Raw genomic sequence first — 22,106 nt, forward strand, 5'->3', positions numbered from 1 at the left:
GAGCGATCCTGGAGGAGGGTTTCAGGGTAGAGATGGGGGTGGGGCCGGTTGTCATGTTCCCATGACAGCCCATCTCATTGCCATAGCAACAAGATTCTGCCTCCATTCTTTGGAGTCCTGCTTTCTGCAATGGGTGGAACACTGGTGTTTCACGGAATGGCAGTGGACGCCACAATCCTTGTGGGAGAGAACATTTCCATTCTACACCAAGCAGGGTAGGGGGAGCCTGAGGCTGTCGAATAGGGCTGGGTTTTCTTGTGGTCAGAAGCCTTACATTTCCTGGGATTCCCCTACTGACAAGCTCTACTCCTTCCTACAGCAGTTCAAACTCCAAGGCTGTTGGGGCCCCCCAGGAATGTCCCCACAAGGCAGGCTGACCTTTCCATCACAGCTGACTCAGAGGGAAACCTTGCCAGAGAGGCTTGGTGGTCTGATGGCCTGAAATGTCTTGCCACTCACTGGCTGCCTGAGTTATTTATCTTTTTGAACCTCGAGATTCTCACTTGTGGAAATGGGGCTAATACATGCTCAGTCCCTTGGGTGGCTCCAAGGATGTAGATAAGTGATGCCTGTAAAGTACTGGACCCATCCAGAGTTTCCCAGGGTCAGGGGCAGGATGGCAGATGGATGGCCCAGCCCACTATTGACACATCTTGCACTTAGAGTGAGGCTTCAGTGTCTTGTGGCCAAGCACCTGAACAGGGGTCTGACTGCAGGGCTGGGATGATAGTTAAGCCTCAGTGGAAGGGGCATTGGTGGATCAAGCTGTCCAGTTGGCTAAAAACTAAGTACTTAAGCCACCTGCCTCCCCTTGGCTGGGTCTGTGCTACTCAGAGTGATCTCATGGCCCGCTCATGGCCCTCTACAAAACATTTGTTACTGTCTAAGGTGACACTAAGTCTAGGAATTAAGACAGCATCTTCAGAAGTTTTTATAGAAACTTGATTTTTTTTTTTTTTTTTTTTTTTTTTGGTCTTCTTAGGGCCACACCTTAGGGAAATTCCCAGGCTAGCGATTGAATTGGAGCTATAGCGGGCCTATGCCACAGCCAGAGCCACACCAGATCCGAGCCATGTCTGTGACCTACACCACAGTTCACAGCAATGCAGAATCCTTAACCCACCAAGCAAGGCCAAGGATCAAACCACATCCTCATGGATACTAGTAAGGTTCTTAACCCACTGAGCCACAACAAGAATTCCAGAAATCTGATATTGCTGAAATACCCAAGCAGCATCTAATTTGGGCTTAAGTTACTTTAAAATTTTTCAGTCTTTTGCAGATTCATTTTGTGCGTGCGTGTGTGACTAGCAGTATTGATCTGCCCCAGATTAGGGGAAAAAACAACCCAATTTTTCACCACTAGTTTGAAAAGCATTGGCTTTGACAACACTTAAAACCAGCTAAAAGTCCAGTTGAGAGAGAAGGGGAGCAGTCTCATCCACGCCGCTAGCAAAAATGAGCCACAGATCACAGGTGGGGTGAGTCGCACTGCATTTCCTTTATTGTTTCAGGTTGAAATTCCAAGCCCCTCCCACTTCCCCGCCCCCGCCCCGCCCCGCCCCCATGCTTGGACCCGCCTCCCGGGTTTGAAGGTCTCAGTCTCGCCCGGCGCCTTGGTTGCGGCTCCCGGGCGGCGCCGCCTGCCGCTTTCCGTAGCGCAGGCCGAAGGAGTTCCAGTTGTAGGCGGACAGGTCCTTCTCCCGCTGCACTAACACCGCGCCCCGCGGGGCAGGGATCAGGCGGCTGCGGGGGGTGCACAGGCCTGGCCGCTGGGGCCCCGAGGAGCTCTCGGGAGGCTGGCACGATGAGGTCCCCCGAGGGTTCGCCTCGGCGGCAGCGGGCTTTCTCTCCGCACACCGCGGGCCCTGCTCCCAGGGAGCCTGGAGCGGCGGCGGAATGGGCCGCGGGCCTAGGACAAAGTCGCAAGGAGAGGCTGTTGTGAGGCCTGCCACCTGGGAAAGACGGCTCTGGACCGTTTGCTCATCCCCCCATTCTCTACTTCCCTTTTGTTCCTTTTGTCCCTGGGAAGCTCAAACCTCCTTGCCAGGCACCACCAGCATCTTAGCTTGGGTGGTTAGGCCATTTGTTCCTTCCTCCTTCAACAGAGCTTTTTTTTTGGTCGTCTTTTTTCTTGTCTCTTTTCTAGGGCGGCACCCGCGGTATATGGAGGTTCCCAGCTGGGGGGGGGGGGTGTCTAATCGGGAGCTGTAGCCACCAGTGTCTGCCAGAGTACAGCAACACCAGATCCGAGCCGCGTCTGCGACCTACACCACAACACCGGATCCTTAACCCACTGAGCGAGGTCGGGGATCGAACCTGCCACCTCATGGTTCCTAGTCAGATTCGTTAACCACTGAGCCACGACAGGAACTCCGACAGAGCTTTGATTTCTTATGTTTTCCAGAATTATCTGAAGTATCTTTTGTAATAAATTACTTTGTTTTAGGAAGCAAACAGGGTAGAGCTTGGAAATAAAACTAAAGTGTATACTGGACACTCAGCTTTACATTCTTTTCTTGGCTCATTGGCTGGCCACCTGCCCCAGATTCACACCAGCTTCCCACTAGACCTTGAGCTCCTTGTGGGGGTTGGGGCCATGTTCATTCATCTCTGAGTTTCTCAGAGTCTTGAAAATAGTGCTTTGCACATAGCAGGGCCTCAAAAATGTTCAATATATGAAAGTTAATGAGAGGCTTGCAGTTACAGAAATCAAGAGAGTGAAGCTAAGACCATTGTGCCCCTACACCCCCAACACATGTGACTCCCCTAATCAACTTTTCAATGAAGAACAAGAAATTTCTGGGTCACCTTAACCAGCTCACCTCTCCCACTCTGGGTATAATCTCTCCCCTTCATACTGAGGGTTAATGAGGCTAATTTTAAGGCACTTCATATGCAAGGCTCATTAAGTTAACTCTAATTTTTGGCAGTGAAATAGTGTGACTATCTCTGAGGAGACAACGACCTCAGCCAATTGTTCTAAGAGGTCAGTGGGAAATGAGGTCTGGGGTGTGAGTGGGCATGTACAGGTGGGTAGCTGGCTTGGAGCCTTGCTCTCGGATGCCCTGGCATACTTTGGAGGAGTGTGGGCATGGTCTGCAAAGTGATAATCTTCCTAGGAGGGCCCTCCCACCTCGCCTGGTGTCAGGCTGAGATGGGAGGGACGATGGTGTCCTTTCCAGCGACAGCCACCATCTCAGCAGTAGGATGACCGCTTAAGCTGTTGTTTTTAGCCTCACCTAAAACCTTTTGCCAGAAAGAGGCAAGAGCTCAGTGTCCCCAGGGCAGTGGTAAGGTTATTTCCCGGGGTGTTCTCCCTCACCCAGAAAGAATACCTGATCCCAGGAGAGAAGACTCCCTTGGCAAAGGGCCATGTCCTCTTTGCTCTTCGAAATCTGATAGAGAGAAGGCTGCCAGTTCCATAGCTAGAAGAACTGAGGTCCCTGGAGGCTAAGCAGACCACCTTGACTCCTGACTTGGGGAATGAACCCTGTCCTAGCTTATGCCCCATAGAGGGCATTTCAGGAGCCCAGCAACTGCTGAGTTTTTGCAGCACTGGACCGAGCGACTTTGGGAAGCTTTCTTTGCCTCTTTGGGCCTTGGTTTCTCCAGGTCATCAGTTCCGCAATGAATGCATAAGGTTGACAAATTATTAAGGGTCTGTCCTTTGATCTAGGTTTTTTTTCTTTCTTTTTTTTTTTTTTTCAAATTCCCCATAAAGAAACTGAGGTCACTGATCAAAGAAGCTTGCATAGTAAATTCCTTCCCAGCAGATCTGCAGAGAGATGGTTGGCACAGACCAGAGAAAACCATGAAGGGGCTCGGTGATTAAGAAACACCTGAACTTCGGGGAGCCCCCTGTTGCCCATAACAACAGCAAGCCATCCCTTGCTTACAAGGTTAGTGGGGCCCCAAAATGTGTTGCATGTGCCAGCCAGTCTTAGGTTTCCATTAAACGTAGCATTAAATTCACATACTAGCTATATCTGAGAAATACGGTCCCTTTCGTTTTGTGACAATTCACCTGCCCCCTCCCACCCTTCTTCCAGACACCTCATACCTGTAGATCTAGGATTCTCCATGGGTGCCACTTTTTCTAATGTCTCCTTGAAGGAAGTGGCCCAAAGAAAGAACATCAGCTGCCAAAAAACCAGTGCATTCATCCTGGTGAGAAGATGCAGGTTTTGGAAGTGACCTGAGGCCAAGACAGAGAAAGGGAAGAGGGATTCAGTCAGGTACGAGTCTGGGCTGGGTGCTGGGGCAGATCCCGGTGCCAAGAGACAAGAGGTGAACAGCCCCTTCCCCAGGAGGCCCCCAGTGGAGGGATGAGTCTGAATAGCATGGAAATGGGACTGAGACTACTCGCACAGTAAAGTCCAAGCTGAGCCCTTGCTTGGCGAGGATCGTCAGGGAGGGCTTCCTGCAGGAAGAGAGGCCAGTAAGGTTAGGAAGGAAAGAAGGACAGAAGGAATCGAGGGAGGGGAGGAGGGAAGGAAGGAGGCAGCCATCCTGGCGGTTGGGAAATGGCCAGGATTCTGAATCTCAGAATCCTGCAGTGAGCAGGGAGGGGTGGAGTGAAGTGGGCAAGGAAGTCTCCTGAATGGAGGATGCTGAGGTCCCAGTGTTTTCTCTGGAGCCTGGGAGCAGGTGCGTCTTCCCTCCATGCTGGGCTCTGCATCAGTCCACAACTTTCTGTGCTCCATTCTCCCCGTTAGAATGTGCCTTCCAGAACCTGGCCCAGTTTCCAACCCCTGCTGTAATAGGAATTTAATTCTTTTGAATTACATGAGTCTGAACAGACACAGCATGGAAATGGGACCGAGACCACTTGCACAGTGAAGTCCAAGCTGAGCTTGGAAAAAAGGAAGAGGCAATCATCCTGCTTGCTCTCATAACCCTTAACAGCCTTGAAGACTATCATTAAATTGTCTTATTGCCTGTCATTCAGGAAAGAAAAAAACTCCCTGATGTATCAGGTCAATTGTCTCCATAATCTATTCTCCATGGGCTCTGAGAGGATATGAATTTAATTGACATCATGATTTTGGCCATTGAGATGGCAGCTGTGTACCCTGAACCCCCTTCACACCCCTTTTCCTCTCACCCCATCCCACCCCCAGCTCTTCCAGCTCCCAAGGCTGATTTCTCTTTGAAAAAGTCATCAGGCACCTGAGATCTTTCAACAAACATAATTAAAGATAAACCACTGGCGAGCCAAGCAGCGCAGCAGGCTGAGCAGAAAGGGTGTGGGTACCAGATCTAAAGGCTCGAGCCTCTCTCTGTGGTCAAGGGGCAAGTGGGGGTGGGGCTATCATTTTTGCCCATCAGCTTCTAATGGTTACACAGCCCCATCTGTCCCTCTGATCTTGCCCCAACTCTCTGTCCCCCTCTCTGCTCCCACCTGGATGCAGGCATGGGGTAGCATAAGAGGGGGATCAGGAGGCCTCAAATCTGGCCCCAGCTCTGCCCTCTCCCTCTGTGAGACTAGAGCAGGTCACCACCCCCTCCTCTGGGTCTTAGTGCTCCATGCAGAAAATAATAGTTTTGATCAGTCTGGCCACCAACTGCTCCCTCAGACGGTCACTTATCCTTGCAGACTTTGGCTCTGTGATACCCTGAAACCCAGGTCATGGCTTTCCGCACCTGCCTTGAGGCCTGGGGTAGGGTGTGGCATCGAGGCAGGATCAATCCATTAGGGAAAGAAGAGTGTAAAACCATTTCTTTTGTGGCTTCAGACCATGGATGCATAGGATCCAGGTTAGTTCAGAGGTCATTCCTGATCAGCACCAACTGGGTGTTGCGCTAGGGGCTACAGATGCACAGGTGTGCTCAGGCACAGGTGCGTCCCCCAGGCCCTCCCCTGAGATCTAGCACAGGACACTGACACATGAGACCATCTTAAAATAACATGGTAAATGATAGGCTGGAGGCTCTTGAGTACGTGATGGGGGTGGGGTTTGGAAGATAGTGGGGGTGGGGTGGGGGGTAGGAGGGGATAGGGGATGGGAGGTGGGGTAGTAGGGAGTGAGGGATGTCAGAGCCCATGGGAGCCTGACCTGGAGGTGCAGGCAGGTGTTCTGCAGTGGATGGCACTTGAGCTGAATTTTGGGGCACAAGTCAGCCAGATGAATAAAAGTTGACCAGGTTTATGGAGAGTGGTCCCCGCAGGGGAGCTGGACCTGGGTGTGGGGGGAAGCACAGGCCCTCCAGCCTGCCAGGAGGGTGGAGCTTTGCTGAAGAGGAAGAGCGATGAGCCTGGGGAAGGGGCCACACGCCGCCGCCCACCCCCCTGCCTGTCACCGGGAGCAGGGATCTGTGTGAGCCATGAGCCAGCCGGAGGGGAATATGTGACTTGCGTTTCTTGGATGGAGCACTGGGGCTGCTCTTCAGAAACAGGCTGGTGAGTGAGGACAGGGGACTGTGCAATTAGAAGTTTCCTTCTTTGCACTCCTCTCACCTGTACTCCATCCTCCCCAACCCATCATAGGAGCACTTACCATGTGCACCATGTCGGAACTTCAGTTTCCCTCCCAAGACCCGTCCCTAACACACACACACACACACACACACACACACACACACACACACACACACACACACACACCCTCCACCAATTCTGGGTTCACTGCCCAGCACAAGGGCTTTTAACACATGTGGTAGAATTAAAATGTTGGGAAAAGAACCATCAGCTTCCAAGTGGCCATGAGTGGCTGTTCTGCAGTGGGCATTTTTGTGGTGCCCCTGCCCTAAGGGTTTTATACCTAGTGAGTGACAGAAATTCCAGGCCTGGTTGGAAAGCTTTTGCAGTATGGCAGCTCCCTTCTGGGGTGACCCCATCTTTTAGTGCGGGGTGGGGGTGAGGGGCTTCGGGGAACTCAGGGCTCTTTGGTTCCAGCCCCGTGAGCCCTAGGAACTCCCCAGCTCCTTCCCAAAACTTCTGGGGCCTCTCATCCCAGCCAGAGACTTCTTCCCTGCACTTAATTCTCTCACAGAAAGGATTCCCCAGGTCTTGGCTGCATAGAGTACAAGTTCATCTATTTATCCAGACATCCCAGAATAGTCTGGCCAACCCAAACATCAGGGAAGAGCAGCACCCCCTCTGCCTGCCTGGGACACGTCTGTCAGCCTTGGAACTGAATTCCTGCTCCCTCCTTGGGTGCCTCCCTGGGTCCAGCCAGACCCCTCTGCTGTGGGTACCTACCTTGTCCTGGCCCAGAAGGAGCGCCACGAGGTCCCCGAGGTCTCCGAGGTGATGACACTGCTTGGGTGGGAGACCACTTGGAGGAAGGGGAGCTGGGCTCCTGGGCTTGCTCTCACCAGCTCCTTGGTCACATCCCTTTTATAAAAGCCAGATGACGTCTCCAGGCAAAGGCCCCCCTCTGCTTCCCCCTCCCCGCTCCTCTGACCCCCTCGGAGAGAAGAGCACTCCCGCTCTTGAGGGCTGACTCCCGCCTCCAGGTCCTCAGGACTGAAATCAGCCTCTTCCTCCCCCTCCAGAAGCCTTCCAAGCCTGGCTTTCTGATGCCCACCGGTTCTTTCCAGCCTCCTCACCCGCTTCTCCCCAGACCCACCGAGAGACCCATTCTGCCCCAAACAATATGGAAATGGATTATTTGAGGAGGGGGTGGTGGTGTGGATATGCGATGTTCCCTCCCAGACAAGAGGCACCACACAGCCAGTGTGAAATGAGCAGGACACAGGGGAGGAAGGAGCACAATCTGCCCAGGGGAGGTGGGGGTGGGGGGTTGGGGGCAGGTGGGGAGTGGGGGTGGGGGTGGGGGCGGGGGGTTGGAGGTGGGAGGAAGCAGAGGGTGAGGGTGGGGTGGGGGGAGGTGGGGGCGGCAGCGTGCTCCTTCTCCCTGTGCTGCTCCCAGCTCTTGGCCAGCTGGGGTCTCAGACTAGACGGTGACTCCTGGGCTGGGAGGGGGGAATTGTCACTTTTTTCTTCCTTCCTTCATCCCTTCTTTCCCCAAACAGTTCCTGAGCACGTGCTCAGTACAGGGTCTGGAGAGGAACATGACAGGTCTGTGAGCCGCTGGCTAAGAAAGTTGTGCAAACTGGCAGCTCTAGAAAGTGGACATACCTGGGAGGTGCTGAGGGGACAGGAGCCTTCCAGGTGCAGTGTGGCCTGGGGTGTGGCCCCACCCACGGTCATGTCCCGTGGCACCTCGATCACACTGTTTTGGAATTGCTGTGAACCTCGCTGGAAGCAGTGCAGGCCTTCCCTCAGCACCTGCTCCATTGCTCCATAGAGACCCAGGGGCCCTCATAGAGACTTGCTATGTGTATGCACGGCAGGGCACTCCTGTCTCTCTTGGGCCCTTGGGTGAGGGGCTCCCCAGGACAGAGATGGGCTCTCAGAAGGTAGGGGCTATGTCTCCACCCCAATACAGATGCTGCAGACATCCACCTAGTTTGTAGTGGAGAAGAACTTCCTGTCAGGATGGGGATTAAGACCCATCAGTTATTTATGGAGTTCCCGTCATGGCTCAGTGGTTAACGAACCCGACTAGGAACCATGAGGTCGCGGGTTCAATCCCTGGCCTTGCTCAGTGGGTTAACTATGTGGCGTTGTCGTGAGCTGTGGTGTAGGTCACAGATGCAGCTCAGATCCCGCACTGCTGTGGCTCTGGTGCAGGCCAGCGGCTACAGCTCTGATTAGACCCCTAGCCTGAGAACCTCCAGATGCCGGGGGAAGCGGCCCTAGAAAAGGCAAAAAGACAAAAAAAAAACAAAAAAAAAAACAGTTATTTAATATCTACTGCTAACAGGGGCTCACACACACATTTATCTCACTCATTAGGACTAGTGAACACCAGGGTAAGAATGAAAGCCTTTTTATGAAAGCAGACCTGCCCCTTGTCACACGAAATGATATGTGTGGGCCTGCCCCGAGTCAGGGACTGGACTTAATGGGCTAGAGACACTGACTTAGACTCTTAGGCACATTCACAGCTTGGGGATTTAATCTTTGCCTTTTCTCTGATAAATACAGAGTGGGATGTGATCCCAGCCCAGGCTGTTCTCCGTGGGGCCCTGGATCTCTGCTCTCAACAGTCCTAAACAGCCTCTTAAGTTGACGTGGGGAGTTGAGGTCAGTCACTCAGCTCTATCCTTCCTTCTGGACTTGGAGAGGTCCAGGTATGACGGGGACATGAGTCAGTGCGGGGTGGGGGCCTGATGGGGTGGCCCCCATTTCCTTTCCAGCCCCCTCCGCTGATGATCCAAATTCAAGGAGCTTATCTCTTGCTGTTCAGACCATTGAGCTGGTGCCTTGTAGCCTCCGGAACAGCTGTGGGAGCCAAGAATCATTACTCCAGACAAAGAGTCGAGAGCAGACTCAATATCTAGGTTATTAAGAAGCTGGCCTTGAGAGCCAGGAGCAGAGCCAGGTGCAGATATGGAGAGGGGGCTGCGGGGGTGTGCCCAGCTGGCAGGCATGTCAAGATGCTGGCTTAGGGCCTCCTTGAACTTCTCAGAGAGCTTATGTTCTGTTAGGTGCTTCAGAGAAAGGGAGGGGCAGGGGCTGGGGACCACTGCCCCATGCCTGCCCCAAGGAGAGGACAGACTCTGCCACCTGCTTATCCTGCTGTCGTTGGCTGTCACACATCCTCTCCATGCCTGGGGCCCAGACTCGGCCATCTCTCCAGAAATCTGGCACTGGCTGGCTGGGTCACCTGGACTCCCTAAGTCTCTGTCCCCTTGGCTCTAACAGGGAGCTATGGACAGCCACTGTTGTCTCCAGCCACACCTTAGGCACAACTGCTCATGGGTCCCCTCATCTCATCTCCTCTTGACACCTGGAGATGGTACAGGGAGGGGAAGAGAAGCTGAGACCACCAACCTGGGGAAGGGGGTTTAAGGGGAGATGGGATAGGGTCTACTGTGCTCTTCTGGGGGCAGTGGACTGACTCCATGTGCTCCCCCCACCTCAAGGCATCACCACCAAGCCACGAGCATAATCCACTTACCGCACTCAGGAAGGGGATGTTGGAGGTATTACCCAGGAAGCCAAAGGCCACAGGGAAAAAGCCCCTAGGAGGGGAGAGGTGGAGGGAGGGGTCAGTGATGGCCCCAGAGGGGAAGATGAGGTCCCCCAAAGACTCCAGCTTTGGCTTCCAACAGAGCAGGCCTCCGGGCACTGGAGGGCAGGCATGGTTCTGCACCCCTGGTTTTTGAGAGGCAGCCAAATGGAGCAGTTAAGAATGAAGGTCCTACCATTTCTGAGTGGATCTACCCCTCACTGGCACCTGTATGCACTTGGGCAAATTCCTTAACTCTCTGAGGCTCAGTTTCCAGCTGTAAAATGGGTTTAATAAAAATAGCATCAGAGTTCTTGGCATGGCTCGGCATAAACGAATCTGATTAGTATCCATGAGGACACAGGTTCAACCCCTGGTCTCACTCAGTGGGTTAAGGATTCTGTGTTGCCATGAGCTGTGGTGTAGGTCACAGATGAGGCTTGGATCTGGTGTTGCTGGGGCTGTGGTGTAGACCAGCAGCTGTAGTTCCGATTCAACCCCTAGCCTCAGAACCTCCATACACTGTGGGTGAGGCCCCAAAAAGATAAAATAGGAGTTCCCATCATGGTGCAGTGGAAACAAATCCAACTAGGAACCCTGAGGTCGCAGGTTTGATCCCTGGCCTTGCTCAGAGGGTTAAGGATCTGGTGTTGCTGTGAGCTATGGTGTAGGTCACAGACATGGCTCAGATCCCATGTTGCTGTGGCTGTGAGGTAGGCTGGCAGCTGTAGCTCTTATTCGACCCTTAGCCTGGGAACCTCCATATGTCATGGGTGTTGGCCTAAAAAGCAAAAAAAAAAAAAAAAAAAAAAGACAAAAAAAAATAGTATCTACATCATAAGGCCTTGCACAAAGAAATGCGTGGGGGATGCTTATTTGCTACTGTCTTCTCCTCCCTAGACTGGATATGAGCCGCCTGCTGCAGGTTTCCTGGGCTCCAGGCCTGGATCTCTGTTAGAGACCGTGCCCACTTTATTCAGAGCCCCACTCTTCACCTCACACACCCTGGTGAGAGGTACAGTGACAGGTACACAGCAGGCGCTCAATGTTTGCTGATGGATGGGCTGATCCCTCCAACTTATCTTTCAGCCTGCGGTTGGGGGAGTGTCCGCCTGAAGCCCCTCCCCAGTTTCCACCCTTCCGAGGCCCCCATCTCTTGCAGGATAAAGTGTTCTTTAGGTACTGGTCATGCTGCCCCAAGCTGTGCAGACCTGATCTCAGCTGCTCAGAGGCCCCGCTGAGCCCATCCAGGGGTAACGGAGCTGCACTCACTTGAAGAGGCTAAAGAAGCCGTAGGTCTCCAGGCACATGCCCAGGAGGGGCCAGCGCAGAAGCACAACTAGCACACCCCCCAGGAAGAAGCTGGTCCCCTTGAGCTTGTGCCTCTGGAAGAAGAAGGAAAACGTCTTCCTCAGGCCGATGATGAGGGACAGGCCGGTCAGGAACAGCAGCTGCAGAGGAGCAAAACAGGGGTGAGCTCCCTGGGGAGTAAGGGGCTGGGGCTGGTGCCACGCAGCAGACATGGGGCAGGACTTGTCAACCCTTCCGGGAGGGACAACATGGGAGAGGGTGAGCCAGCAACGAGCACAATTCCCAGAGCCTTGAGGAACGTGAACCGGTTAGGAACACCCATGCCCAGAGGAAGTGGGGGCGGGGGGAGACCGGGAGACCTGCAAAGGCCTCTAGCATGTTTCAACCCAATTTCTTGGATCTCAAGTGCTTCTTCACACAGGATGTCATTTCTCTTTCTTCCTTCCTTCCCTCCTTCCTCCCTCTTTCTTTCTTCCTTCCCTCCTTCCTTCTTCTCTCTCTCTCTTTCTTCCTTTCTAGGGCTGCTCCATATGGAGGTTCCCAGGCTAGGGGTCAAATCAGAGCTGTAGCCGCCGGCCTGCACCACAGCCACAGCAATGCCAGAACCGAACTGCATCTGTGACCCACACCACAGCTCACGGTAATGCTGGATCCTTAACCTAATGAGCAAGGCCAGGGATCGAACCCATGTCCTCATGGATCCTAGTCAGGTTCATTAACCCATGAGCCATGAAGGGAACTCCTTCCATACCTTTTCTCTTGCTGTTCCATCCACCTGGAAGTGCTTTACCCACCCCATCCAGTTTTTTCTAAGTTCCTCTTCATTCTTCTCCTATCGGCATATTCTCTTCTCTTTAAGCACCTCGTTTCATAGCAGATGTTTCTCTTACAGAGATTTTACCTCTGTCCTTGCCTTTTGTGTTGATGTAACATTCCTGTCCCTAGGAGATGGGTTTCTGATGGGGGACATTGATGGACTCATCTTGGCACCTCCAGGGCTTCGCCCAGAGCCTGGTGGGAGAATCCAGGTCCTCAGATTCTCTGTGCCCAGCAGGTCTCACCATCCATCCCAGCTGCCCTTGCCTGGCCAGCAACGGAGATCTCAGGTAGGTTTACAGGGCTGGGGGACTCACATTTCCGAAGGCGAGGAGCACGGAGTCAAAGTACAGGAGCATCCCAAAGAGGATAAAGAAGATGCCGAAGCCGGTGGTGCCCACACCAATCTCTGCAACAGGCAAGGAAGTTGTGTGGATTGGGCTTTGGGAGAGGCTGGGTCCTGGAACCCCCGCTCCCACCATTGCCACTGAACAGGTGCCCTCTGGGGTGGGGGATGGGGTGGCTCTTTTTCCATCCAGGAGTTGTGGCTTCTGTGTCCTCAGAATAACAAGGTGGGAAGGGAAGGGAAGAATGGGCACACATCTATGTTGAGCACCTGGAAACTGCTGGTCTTCTCAATACACTCTGGCATCCTGTCCTCACAACAGCTCTATGAGGTACCTAGTGCTACCCCCCCGCCTTCTGTTTTCAGTTTCCTTTTGTCTTCAAATGCTATGTTATCTAGATCACTATCGGGGATGGCTCTGCCTATTCTGTCCATGTCCTCTTGCAGTTGGGAGCCCAGTGCATACCAGGGCAGAAGGGTACCACTGAAAATTCACAGCCACCAGCCTCCAAAGGGTCTTGGAGCTGCCCAGCTGACCTGCCCTATTTCTTAGGACGCTTGCCCTCCTGAACAATTCTTCACACTGTCTCCTTCCTTCTCTAAACCACCCCTGTCCCCAGCTTTCTGTTCTTTTTTTTTTTTTTTTGGTCTTTTTATGGCTGCACCCAAGGTATATGGATGCTCCCAGGCTAGGGGTTAAATTGGAGCTGTAGCCACTGGCCTACACCACAGCCACAGCAACGCAAGATCTGAGCGACCTATACTACAGCTCAGGGCAACGCCGGATCCCTAACCCACTGAGCAAGGCCGGAGATTGAACTCGAGTCCTCATGGATACTAGTCAGGTTCATTAATCATTGAGCCGCGGTGGGAACTCGTGGACATTTTATTGGGTTTTCATTTTTTGTTGTTGTTGTTAAAATATCCACATGCCCATCCTGTAAACACTTAAGTCCAGCCTCTTACTCATTTTGTAGAAATAGCATACATTTCTCAAATTCAACTTCATGCCTTCTCTCCTATATTACACTTTTTTCTGCAACAGTCATTGGCTGGCTTACATGATTATTAGTGTTCCAACTTGTTCTGCAAGGCCTTTCAAAGGCTGGTGCATTTCCAGAATTTTCCTGCAATGGAGGCAGCCGCTGCTTCTTATGAGCCAACCTGAGTGTTTCCAGCGTTCAGTGGAGAAACTACTCCGTGATCATGAAACTATGTAGAAAAGGGTCAGAAATGGTGTTTCTCACACACAAGACTCAGACCTTCCTCTGCCTCTCACTGGTGGAGTAGCTGAGGGATTTCAGTCAAATTACCAGCCAAGGCTCCTTCTGAAGTGCTTGGGGCAGAAAGCATGGCAGAGGGTGGGGGGCGGGGCATGCCACCGGGAGTGACACAAGTGCCTGCAGTTCCCCCAGCTGGAGGTCATCCAGGACTCCAGGCTCTGGAGCAAAGAACAGCTGGGAGTCTCAGGGAACAGAGAGGCCTGACTTGCCAGGGCGACACCTGGGGAGAAGGGGGGGGGGGGTCTCCCCAAACCGCAGAGAAGCACCAGGCTGATGGCAGCCCAGAGGCCCTCTTTGCACAACGGCCCGGACGCTGCACCTCCAGAGCAGCTCTCAAGAAGAGTCAGGCTGGGAGTTCTCATCATGGCGCAGCAGAAACGAATCTGACTAGGAACCGTGAGGTTGTGGGTTCGATCCCTGGCCCTGCTCAGTAGGTTAAGGATCTGGCGTTGCCATGAGCTGTGGTGGCATTGCCATGAACTGTGGTGTTGGTCGCAGACATGGCTTGGATCCTGCATTGCTGTGGCTCTGTGGTGTAGGCGGGCGGCTACAGCTCCGATTGGACCCCTAGCCTGGGAACCTCTATATGCCGCATGTGTGGCCCTAAAAAGCAAAAAAAAAAAAAAGAAGAAGATGAGCCAGGCTGCCCCCCAACTCCCAACTCTGTATCTTGCACTAACTGAAGTCGGATTTAATGCTTTTCTTATTCCAGGAAGCAGCTACAGTGCCAAGGACAGCAGTCCCTCTGGCCTGAGGCTATGCAAGGGAATCTCAGACACCACACACTTCCTCTCTTCTTCTCTCTTTGTTTTTGTTTTTTGTTTTTTGGTTTTTAGGGCTGCACCCGCAGCATATGGAAGTTCCCAGGCTAGGGGTCAAATCAGAGCTGGAGCTGCCAGCCTACGCCACAGCCACAGCACTGTGGGATCTGAGCTGTCTTTGACCTTCACTGCAGCTCACAGCAATGCTAGACCCTTAGCCCACTGAGCAAGGCCAAGGATTGAATCCGTGTCCTCATGGTTCATAACCCTCTGAGCCACAGTGGGAACTCCCCTTCTCTTTTTAAAATCAATATCAAATAGACAGAAAAGTTGCAAGGACAGTACAAAGAATTTTTTTTCCTGAACCATTTGAAAGCAGCTGCCACCGGCTATCTCATCACCCCTGAATACCTGGCTGTGGTTTCCTTTATTCTCCCGTTCATCCGGGATACAACCATCAAAGTCATAAGATTGATACATTCCTATCATCCAACCCTCAGACCCCATTCCGGTTTCACCAGTTGTTTCAGTAATATCACTGACAGCCATTGCATGTGTCATTTGGTTGCCATGTCTCTTCAGGTTGTTTCATTTGGAACAATAGTCTCTCCTTGACATGACCTTGACGCTTTTGACGATTCAGGCCAGTTTATCCTGCAGTTGTCCTTCTATTTGGGTTTTCTGATGTCTCCTCATGACTAGATTCAGGTTATGTAGAATATCAACAAGAGGCGATGCTGGGTTCTTCTCATGCCATCTACTAGGTGATGCACGATTTCAAGTTGACCTGTTACTCATGTTTCTTTTTTCTTTCTTCATTTTTTACTTTTTGTCTTTTTAGGGCTACATCCTCGGCACACGGAGGTTCCCAGTTTAGGGGTCTAATCGGATCTGTAGTCCCAGCCTATGCCACAGCCACAACAACGCCAGATCCAAGACATGTCTGCAACCTACACCACCGCTCACACCACAGCCACAACAACGCCAGATCCAAGACGTGTCTGCAACCTACACCACCGCTCACGGCAACGCTGGATCTTTAACCCACTGAGTGAGGCCAGGGATCGAACCTCTGTCCTCACCAATGCTCGTTGGGTTCATTTCCACTGAGCTACAATGAGAACTCCTGATGATGTTTCTTTAAGCACTTCATTAAGGGGGAGTCTGCAGGCCCCTCCACCATCAAGCTACCTTCTGGCTTCCACCCCTACCCAGCCAGGATGCCCCCCTCCCCCTGCTCTGGCTCCAGACCAACCCCAGTGTGAACCCTCCACCCACTAGGGCTCTGACACCTGCCCCGGGCACTGCCCTGCTTCCATCTCAAGGCTTTAGATCAAAATTGTTCAGGAAGAGGAAGGAAGGAAATGAGAAGAGACGTCTTGTTTCTTGTTTCAAAATTAACAGTAATTAATAGTAATAATAGCTATCACTCATGAACACGTGGTGCCAGGCAGTCTAAGCACTTGAGACGTATTAGCTCGTTTAAATTTCCCTAACCACCTATGAGTAGCTATGCCATTAGCCCCATTTCGCAAACAGAACTGAAACACTGAGAGGATAAGTGGAGTGTCTCAACCTGTGCCCAGGGGTGCACAGCCAGCAGCTGGCAGGAGTCTGGTGTGAACCCAGCAGTCTGGCTCTAGAGAAAGTGCCTTTAACCAACCCGGTCCAGTCCACTTCTGCCCTTACCTCCTCCATATCCACTGCTCTTGCTTGGGCCTCCTGTCACATCCACCTTCCCAAATGCAGAGGACAGGTGTTACGCCTCATCTATCAGCAGCTGGCCACTCCCGTCTTGAAATATCCTGTTGTGGATTCCGTGACACCATATTCTTGGTTTTTTTCTTGCTCTCCTGGCCATTCTTTCCCAGTCTTCTTTGTCAGCTCCCATTTCCCTCTCTTCCTCTTGGTGGTTTGAATTACTCAGGGCTCCAGCTCAGTTCTTTTCTCATTCTTTTTTTTTTTTTCCTTCTTTTTTGACCTTTTGTTGTTGCTGTTCTTTACGTCTTTTTTTTTTTTTTTTTTTTTTTTTTAGGGCCACACTCGTGGCACATGGAGGTTTCCAGGCTAGGAGTCTAATTGGATCTAGAGGTGCCAGCCTACCCCACAGCCACAGCAAAGCCAGATCCGAGCTGTGTCTGAGACCCACACCACAGCTCACAGCAGCGCCGGATCCTTAACCCACTGACAATGGTTCCTAGTCGGATTTGTTTCCGCTGCGCCACAATGGGAAGTCCCTCTTCTTTTTTTGACTTTTTAGGGCCTCACCCAGGGCATATGGTGGTTCCCAGGCTAGGGATCCAATTGGAGCTGCAGCTGCCGGCCTATGCCACAGCCACAGCAACTTCAAATCAGAGCCACATCCATGACCTACACCGTAGCAATGCCAGATCCGTAACCCACTGAGTGAGGCCAAGGATTGAACCCGAATCCTCATGGATACTAGTTGGGTTCTTAACCCGCTGAGCCGCAATGGGAACTCTTCCTTTCTCATTCTAGTTTCACAGGGATTTTTCACAGGGATTTTCACGGCTTTAAGTATCTCTTGTGTGCTGACAATGTTGATATTTGTCTTTCTAGCCCATGCCTCTCTTTGAGCTTCCAAATTCTTATCCAGCTGCCCACCTGGCATATCTCTTTCTCTGTCCAAGGTGTCTTAAACTCAGCAGGTCCAGACTAAGCTATTGATTTTCCATCCTTAAAGCTGCACTTCACTCGGTTTTCCCCAAACGAAAAAAATGTCATCACCATGAACCCAGCAGCTCGAGGCAGAAGCCCAAGGGGCATCACTGAGTCTATCTCACTGTTCCTGCCATCTCCCTCCCTCATTCAATCCACAGCTGAGTTTTATGGCTTCTTCCTCCCAAATGTCTCATAAAAAATTTTTAAAGTATAGTTGATTTACAATGTTGTATTAACTCCTCCTGTACCAGATGCATCTTGAAAGTTGTCCATTCCTCTCCACTCTTACCACTTAATTCCAAGCCACCATTATCTCCTTCCCGGACTCCTGCAACATTCCCCAGTTAGTCTCTTGCTTCATTCCTGCTAGCCTCTTATCCCTTCTCCTCACCATAGTCAGGGATCTTGGAAAACGTGTAATCCACTCATATTAGCGTTGCCTAGAATCTTCCATGGCTTCCCACGGACTTAGACCGACACAGAGTCCTCCCATGCCTGCCTTGGCTTTCAGACCCCACATAATGGGGCTTAGACCTGCTTGTCCAGTTTCATCTCCTGCCCTTATCGCCCACGGCTGCCATACCCCAACCACATCACTGTTTCCATGGTGAGCCTTCTTGCCTCGGGGCCTTTGCACATGCTATTTCTACCTACTTGTTTCCTGCCTAACACACTCTCCTCCTTCAGATCTCAAGGCAGATGTCAGTTTCTCAGGGAAATCTGATCCACTGTGTTTCCTGACTTAAGCTGGTTGCCTCTTTTCTCTCTCTTGCAGGACTTCGCACATTCTGCTTAGGACTTAAAACACATGTTGGTTTAATAAAACGTGGGCTTGCTACTGGGCTCGCCACTGGGCTCAGCCCTCAGTCCTCTTCTCTTTCTATATTTCTTTCCCCTCAGGTCAGTGGTTCCCAACTGGGGGTAGGGTGGGGGAGGTGGCGATTTTGTTCCCCCAAGGACATTTAGCGAAATCCGAAGAGATTTTGAGTCTCACAAGTGGGAGTGAGAGAGTGCTACTGCCATCTAGTGGGCAGAGGCCAGGGATAGTGCTAAAATCCTGTAACGGACAGGACTGACCCCACAACAAAGAACTATCCTGCCCCCAAATGTCAGTAGTGGGGAGGCTGAGAATCGGTATCCAGGGGACCTTCTGGTTTTGTTTTTGTTTTTGTTTTTTTTTGTCTTTTTGCTTTTTCTAGGGCCGCTCCTGCGGCATATGGAGGTTCCCAGGCTAGGGGTCTAATTGGAGCTGTAGCCGCTGGCCTACGCCAGAGCTACAGCAACACAGGATCAGAGCTGCGTCTGCGACCTACACCACAACTCACGGCAACGCCGGATCCTTAATTCACTGAGCAAGGCCAGGGATCGAACCCACAACCTCATGGATCCTAGTCGGATGCGTTAACTACTGAGCCATAGGAACTCCTGGGACCTTCGGGTTTAAAATGCCATCTCTATGCTGGCAACTCCCAAATGTCTCTCTCCATTAGAGACTCACATACCCGACTACTGCTTGACATCAATCTCAACACATCTAAAACCCAACTCCTGCTTTCCCCCTACCCAGCCCTTCTGACTGCACAGGCTGAACATACTGGAGGCATTCTGGACTTCCTTCTCTCACATCTCCCATCCAGTCCATCCATCAATCCTCTCAGCAATCTCCTTAGCATAGGTTCAGCATTGACTACTTCCCACCAGTCTGCTGCTACCACCCTGCGCCTCTTCCATCATCGCCTCTCCCCTCAGAACCGGTCTCCTTCACCATCTCTTGCCTCCAAACCAGTCTTTCTGTTGCTGACCCCACCCCTCTACAGTCTGTCTATTCTCAATCCAGCATCCAGAGTGACTTTTTAAAAACATAAGCGGATCACATCAGTCCTCTGCACAAAACCCTCCAATGGTTCCCCATCTTATGAAGGTAAAACCAAAATTCTTAGACAGCCTGGCCTCTCCATGACCTTCCTGACTAACCTACCTACTAATCTCCCCTTTCCTCACTTTGCTCCAGCCACACCAGCCTCCTTGTTCTTCAAATACATCAGGTCTGCTAATGCCCCAGGGCCTTTGCACTGGCTGTCCCCTCTTCCTAGAACATTGCCCCCTCCAGAGAGCTGCATGGCTTTGCCTCCTCACTTCCTATGGGTCTCCGTAGAAGAATACCTTCCCAGGGAAGCGTTTCCCTACCACTCTAAACAAAATCTCTCCTAGCCCGCACTCCCAAGCCTCCTCAACTTGTTTTATTTTTTTCCAGAGGACATATCACCATCTGACGTACTACATACTAACGTCTTTATCTGCTCATTACCTGTTGCCTCATTCTGGAACATAAGCAGGGAATATGTCTGTTCCCCTCACTGTTGTATACTCTGTGCCCAACAGAGGAGACACATTTGTTCAGTGAACGAACGAACAGTATCCCTGGTTCACAGATGAGACATTGGCTTTAAGTAACTCACCCAAATGAAACTCACGGAGCTATAGTTCTCACCTGGACCTGGGGACTGCCCTGCCCTCTCTCCTGAGGGGAAAGATACTTAGGGGTAACAACAGTGATTTGGGGAGGGGATTTGGGTTTAGTTTCTGATAAGAAAGGGCCCAGGGTCACAGAAGACCCTAAGAGTTTGTGGGGGAAAGATGTCTAAATAGACAGAGAATCTACCAGGTCTGCCTTTGTGGTATCCCAGGTTTAAGAACCCTGAATGGGTTCCAGCTTGAGTGCTTGAATAGAAACCAGCCTCTGGCTACCTGGGGGTCCTGATCAAGCCCCATCCCCACCTTGTGGAAGGCAGGGAGCCACACCCCGCCCTGGCCCTGCTGCCTGCCTGGAGGATGCCAACACAGCAGCTCCCAGCCACCGGCTCCAGAGGTCGCCTTCCCGGTTCCCCAGAGAAAGGTCCCTGCTGGGAGGGGCTGCTCTCCACCCACTGCAGCCTGGATTCCCAGTTCCAGGCCAGCCGCCTCTACAGCACCGGCCCCTCACACTCACTCTGCCATTCGGTGATGGAGATCATGCTGCAGGCTGCCTGGGGGACCTCCCGGGTGGAAGCTGGCAAGGGGCGAGGAGCAGAGAGGACCGAACTTGTACATGCTCAAGGGAAGCTGACCCTTGGCAAGTTGTGAAATGGGCCTCTGGTAAATCATTAACTCTAGACACACACACACACACACACACACATACACACACACACACACACACACAGCTGCTTGAAGTCACACCCTCCTTTGCTCCTGGTTCTTCCCAGAGAGCAAAGCTCCCTCCCATGCGCTCCGCCCACCGGGAGAAGGCCCCGCCCACCCGACCCTTTTATCTCCTTCCCCCCACGCCCTGAGGCCGAGTTCAGCTGTTTCCATCTCTTTCGCAAAACTTGGGCTGTTTGTGGAAGAACTGGGGTCTAGGGGCACCTGAATTCCTTACATGGTTTGGTAGAAAGTGGGGGAAGAGTTGGGATCTGTTTCTCTTTGGAAAACTACTAAATTCATCTTGTAAGCAGTTTGCTCGCTTTCTGTTGGTACCCAGGCTAGACGCTAGAGGGCGAAAGAACTGACTAAAACCTGTTTCTGATAGCCTTAAGGGAGGGCCAGGCTCAGTTCCATCTAGGGCAAAAAACGTCCCAAGGGAGTTCGACGTCCTTTCCCCCAGCGGTGTCCAGCTTTGGACTGTGACGTTGAGCTAAAGGAATATGAAAGATGAATTTACGCTTACGGTAGGGCTGGACAATGATTCAGGAAGCTTGGTTCTGGCCCACCTACCTGCTGTGTAGACGTGGCTGCATCCTTTCCTCCCTCCGTGGGCCTGAAAAAAGAGAGGCTGGACAGTTCCCAACGTCAAACCCGCTAGAGCCAGCACCCTCTCTGTAACATCCCCCCTATCCTGCAGTGCAATTCATAGATAATATGACCCATCTACATACACCATTTCAAAATAACTTAAATCTAATTATAATAAAGAAGAAAAAATTATAATAAAACACAACGTCTCTCAATATATAAGTGTTCAGGAAAGACTTACCAGAAGGCATAAATAAAGTAGGCAGATTGCTTGCACCTACTTGTAATAAGTTTGAATTTAAGAGAAATAGAAGAACTTCCCATGGTGGCTCAGTGGTAACCAACCTGACTGGTACCCATGAGGACGAGGATTCAATCCCTGGCTTTGATCAGTGGGTTAAGGATCCTGCGTTGCCATGAGCCATGGTGTATGTTGCAGACACAGGTTGGATCCCAAGTTGCTGTGGCTGTGGCTGTAGCTGTGGCCGGCAGCTGCAGCTCCAATTTGACCACTAGCCCAGGAACTTCCGTATGTGAGGGTGTGGCCCTGAAAAAAAAAAAAAAAAAAAAGAGAAAGAGAAATAGAAGACTAGGGTCATGATATACCACACCCCCCAAAAAAACCCCACCCAAATAACCCCTCTCTCCACACAAGAAAATGAAAGAGGAGGGAATGAACACTAGAATAAAACCTGGTGTTAGATAAGTAATAACAGACCAGATGTACTTGCACAAAAAAAGAGAAAGAGGGAAATAACCTTCAGTGAAGTAGAGATAACAAAACAAGTTAGAGATGGCAAAGTGGAGACAGTGAGGGAACATGATGTGAAGCCTAAATAAATAAATAAATAGGGTTTGATGTATATGTGTATATATATATATATATTTTGTCTGTTTGACTTTTCTAGGCCTGCACCTGTGGCATATGGAGGTTCCCAAGCTAGGGGTCCAATCCGAGCTGTAGCCGCCAGTCTACGCCACAGTCACAGTAATGCCAGGTCCTTAACCCACTGAGCAAGGCCATGGATCGAACCCACAACCTCATGGTTCCTAGTCAGATTCGTTAAACACTGTGCCGCGACGGGAACTCATGATGTATGTGTTATTAAAG

At 51.6% G+C, this 22,106-nt stretch overlaps 2 protein-coding genes across 3 annotated transcripts; both read right to left on the bottom strand.

Moving 5' to 3' along the window:
* Window positions 1-1,481: 1,481 nt before the first annotated feature.
* On the bottom strand, window positions 1,482-7,473 carry KISS1 (KiSS-1 metastasis suppressor). The gene is made up of 3 exons (NM_001134964.2): window positions 7,205-7,473; window positions 4,064-4,198; window positions 1,482-1,912 (listed from the first exon to the last, which is right to left on the bottom strand). Exons 2-3 carry the CDS (start codon window positions 4,164-4,166, stop codon window positions 1,599-1,601), a joined length of 417 nt encoding a protein of 138 aa, NP_001128436.1. The 5' UTR covers window positions 4,167-4,198; window positions 7,205-7,473; the 3' UTR covers window positions 1,482-1,598.
* Window positions 7,474-8,947: 1,474 nt separating this feature from the next.
* GOLT1A (golgi transport 1A) lies at window positions 8,948-20,318 on the bottom strand. Of its 2 annotated transcripts, none has more exons than NM_001444233.1 (5): window positions 20,214-20,318; window positions 12,470-12,561; window positions 11,298-11,476; window positions 9,975-10,038; window positions 8,948-9,295 (listed from the first exon to the last, which is right to left on the bottom strand). In NM_001444233.1, exons 1-5 carry the CDS (start codon window positions 20,236-20,238, stop codon window positions 9,257-9,259), a joined length of 399 nt encoding a protein of 132 aa, NP_001431162.1. In that variant the 5' UTR covers window positions 20,239-20,318; the 3' UTR covers window positions 8,948-9,256. The 2 variants fall into 2 exon arrangements, with proteins under 2 accessions (NP_001431162.1, XP_084830314.1); XM_084974188.1 differs by lacking the exon at window positions 8,948-9,295 and adding an exon at window positions 9,641-9,803.
* Window positions 20,319-22,106: the final 1,788 nt, after the last annotated feature.

Source organism: Sus scrofa, chromosome 9 (assembly GCF_054392235.1).
Source record: "Sus scrofa isolate SSC_HxYL_T2T_F1_AM1 chromosome 9, Sscrofa_HxYL_maternal_Yorkshire_Landrace_v2.0, whole genome shotgun sequence".
NCBI lineage: Eukaryota > Metazoa > Chordata > Mammalia > Artiodactyla > Suidae > Sus > Sus scrofa.

What these genes read in the sequence shown, in the direction of transcription:
- GOLT1A (XM_084974188.1), bottom strand. Translation starts at nt 20,238, where the DNA reads ATGATCTCCATCACCGAATGGCAGA. An exon ending in CTCCATCACCGAATGGCAGA is followed by an intron (nt 12,562 to 20,213) that starts GTGAGTGTGAGG and finishes TGCCTGTTGCAG; the next exon opens with AGATTGGTGTGGGCACCACC. An exon ending in ACATCCCCTTCCTGAGTGCG is followed by an intron (nt 9,804 to 9,974) that starts GTAAGTGGATTA and finishes TACCATCTCCAG; the next exon opens with GTGTCAAGAGGAGATGAGAT.
- KISS1 (NM_001134964.2), bottom strand. Translation starts at nt 4,166, where the DNA reads ATGAATGCACTGGTTTTTTGGCAGCTGATGTTCTTTCTTTGGGCCACT. An exon ending in GGAGAATCCTAGATCTACAG is followed by an intron (nt 1,913 to 4,063) that starts GTATGAGGTGTC and finishes ACTTTGTCCTAG; the next exon opens with GCCCGCGGCCCATTCCGCCG.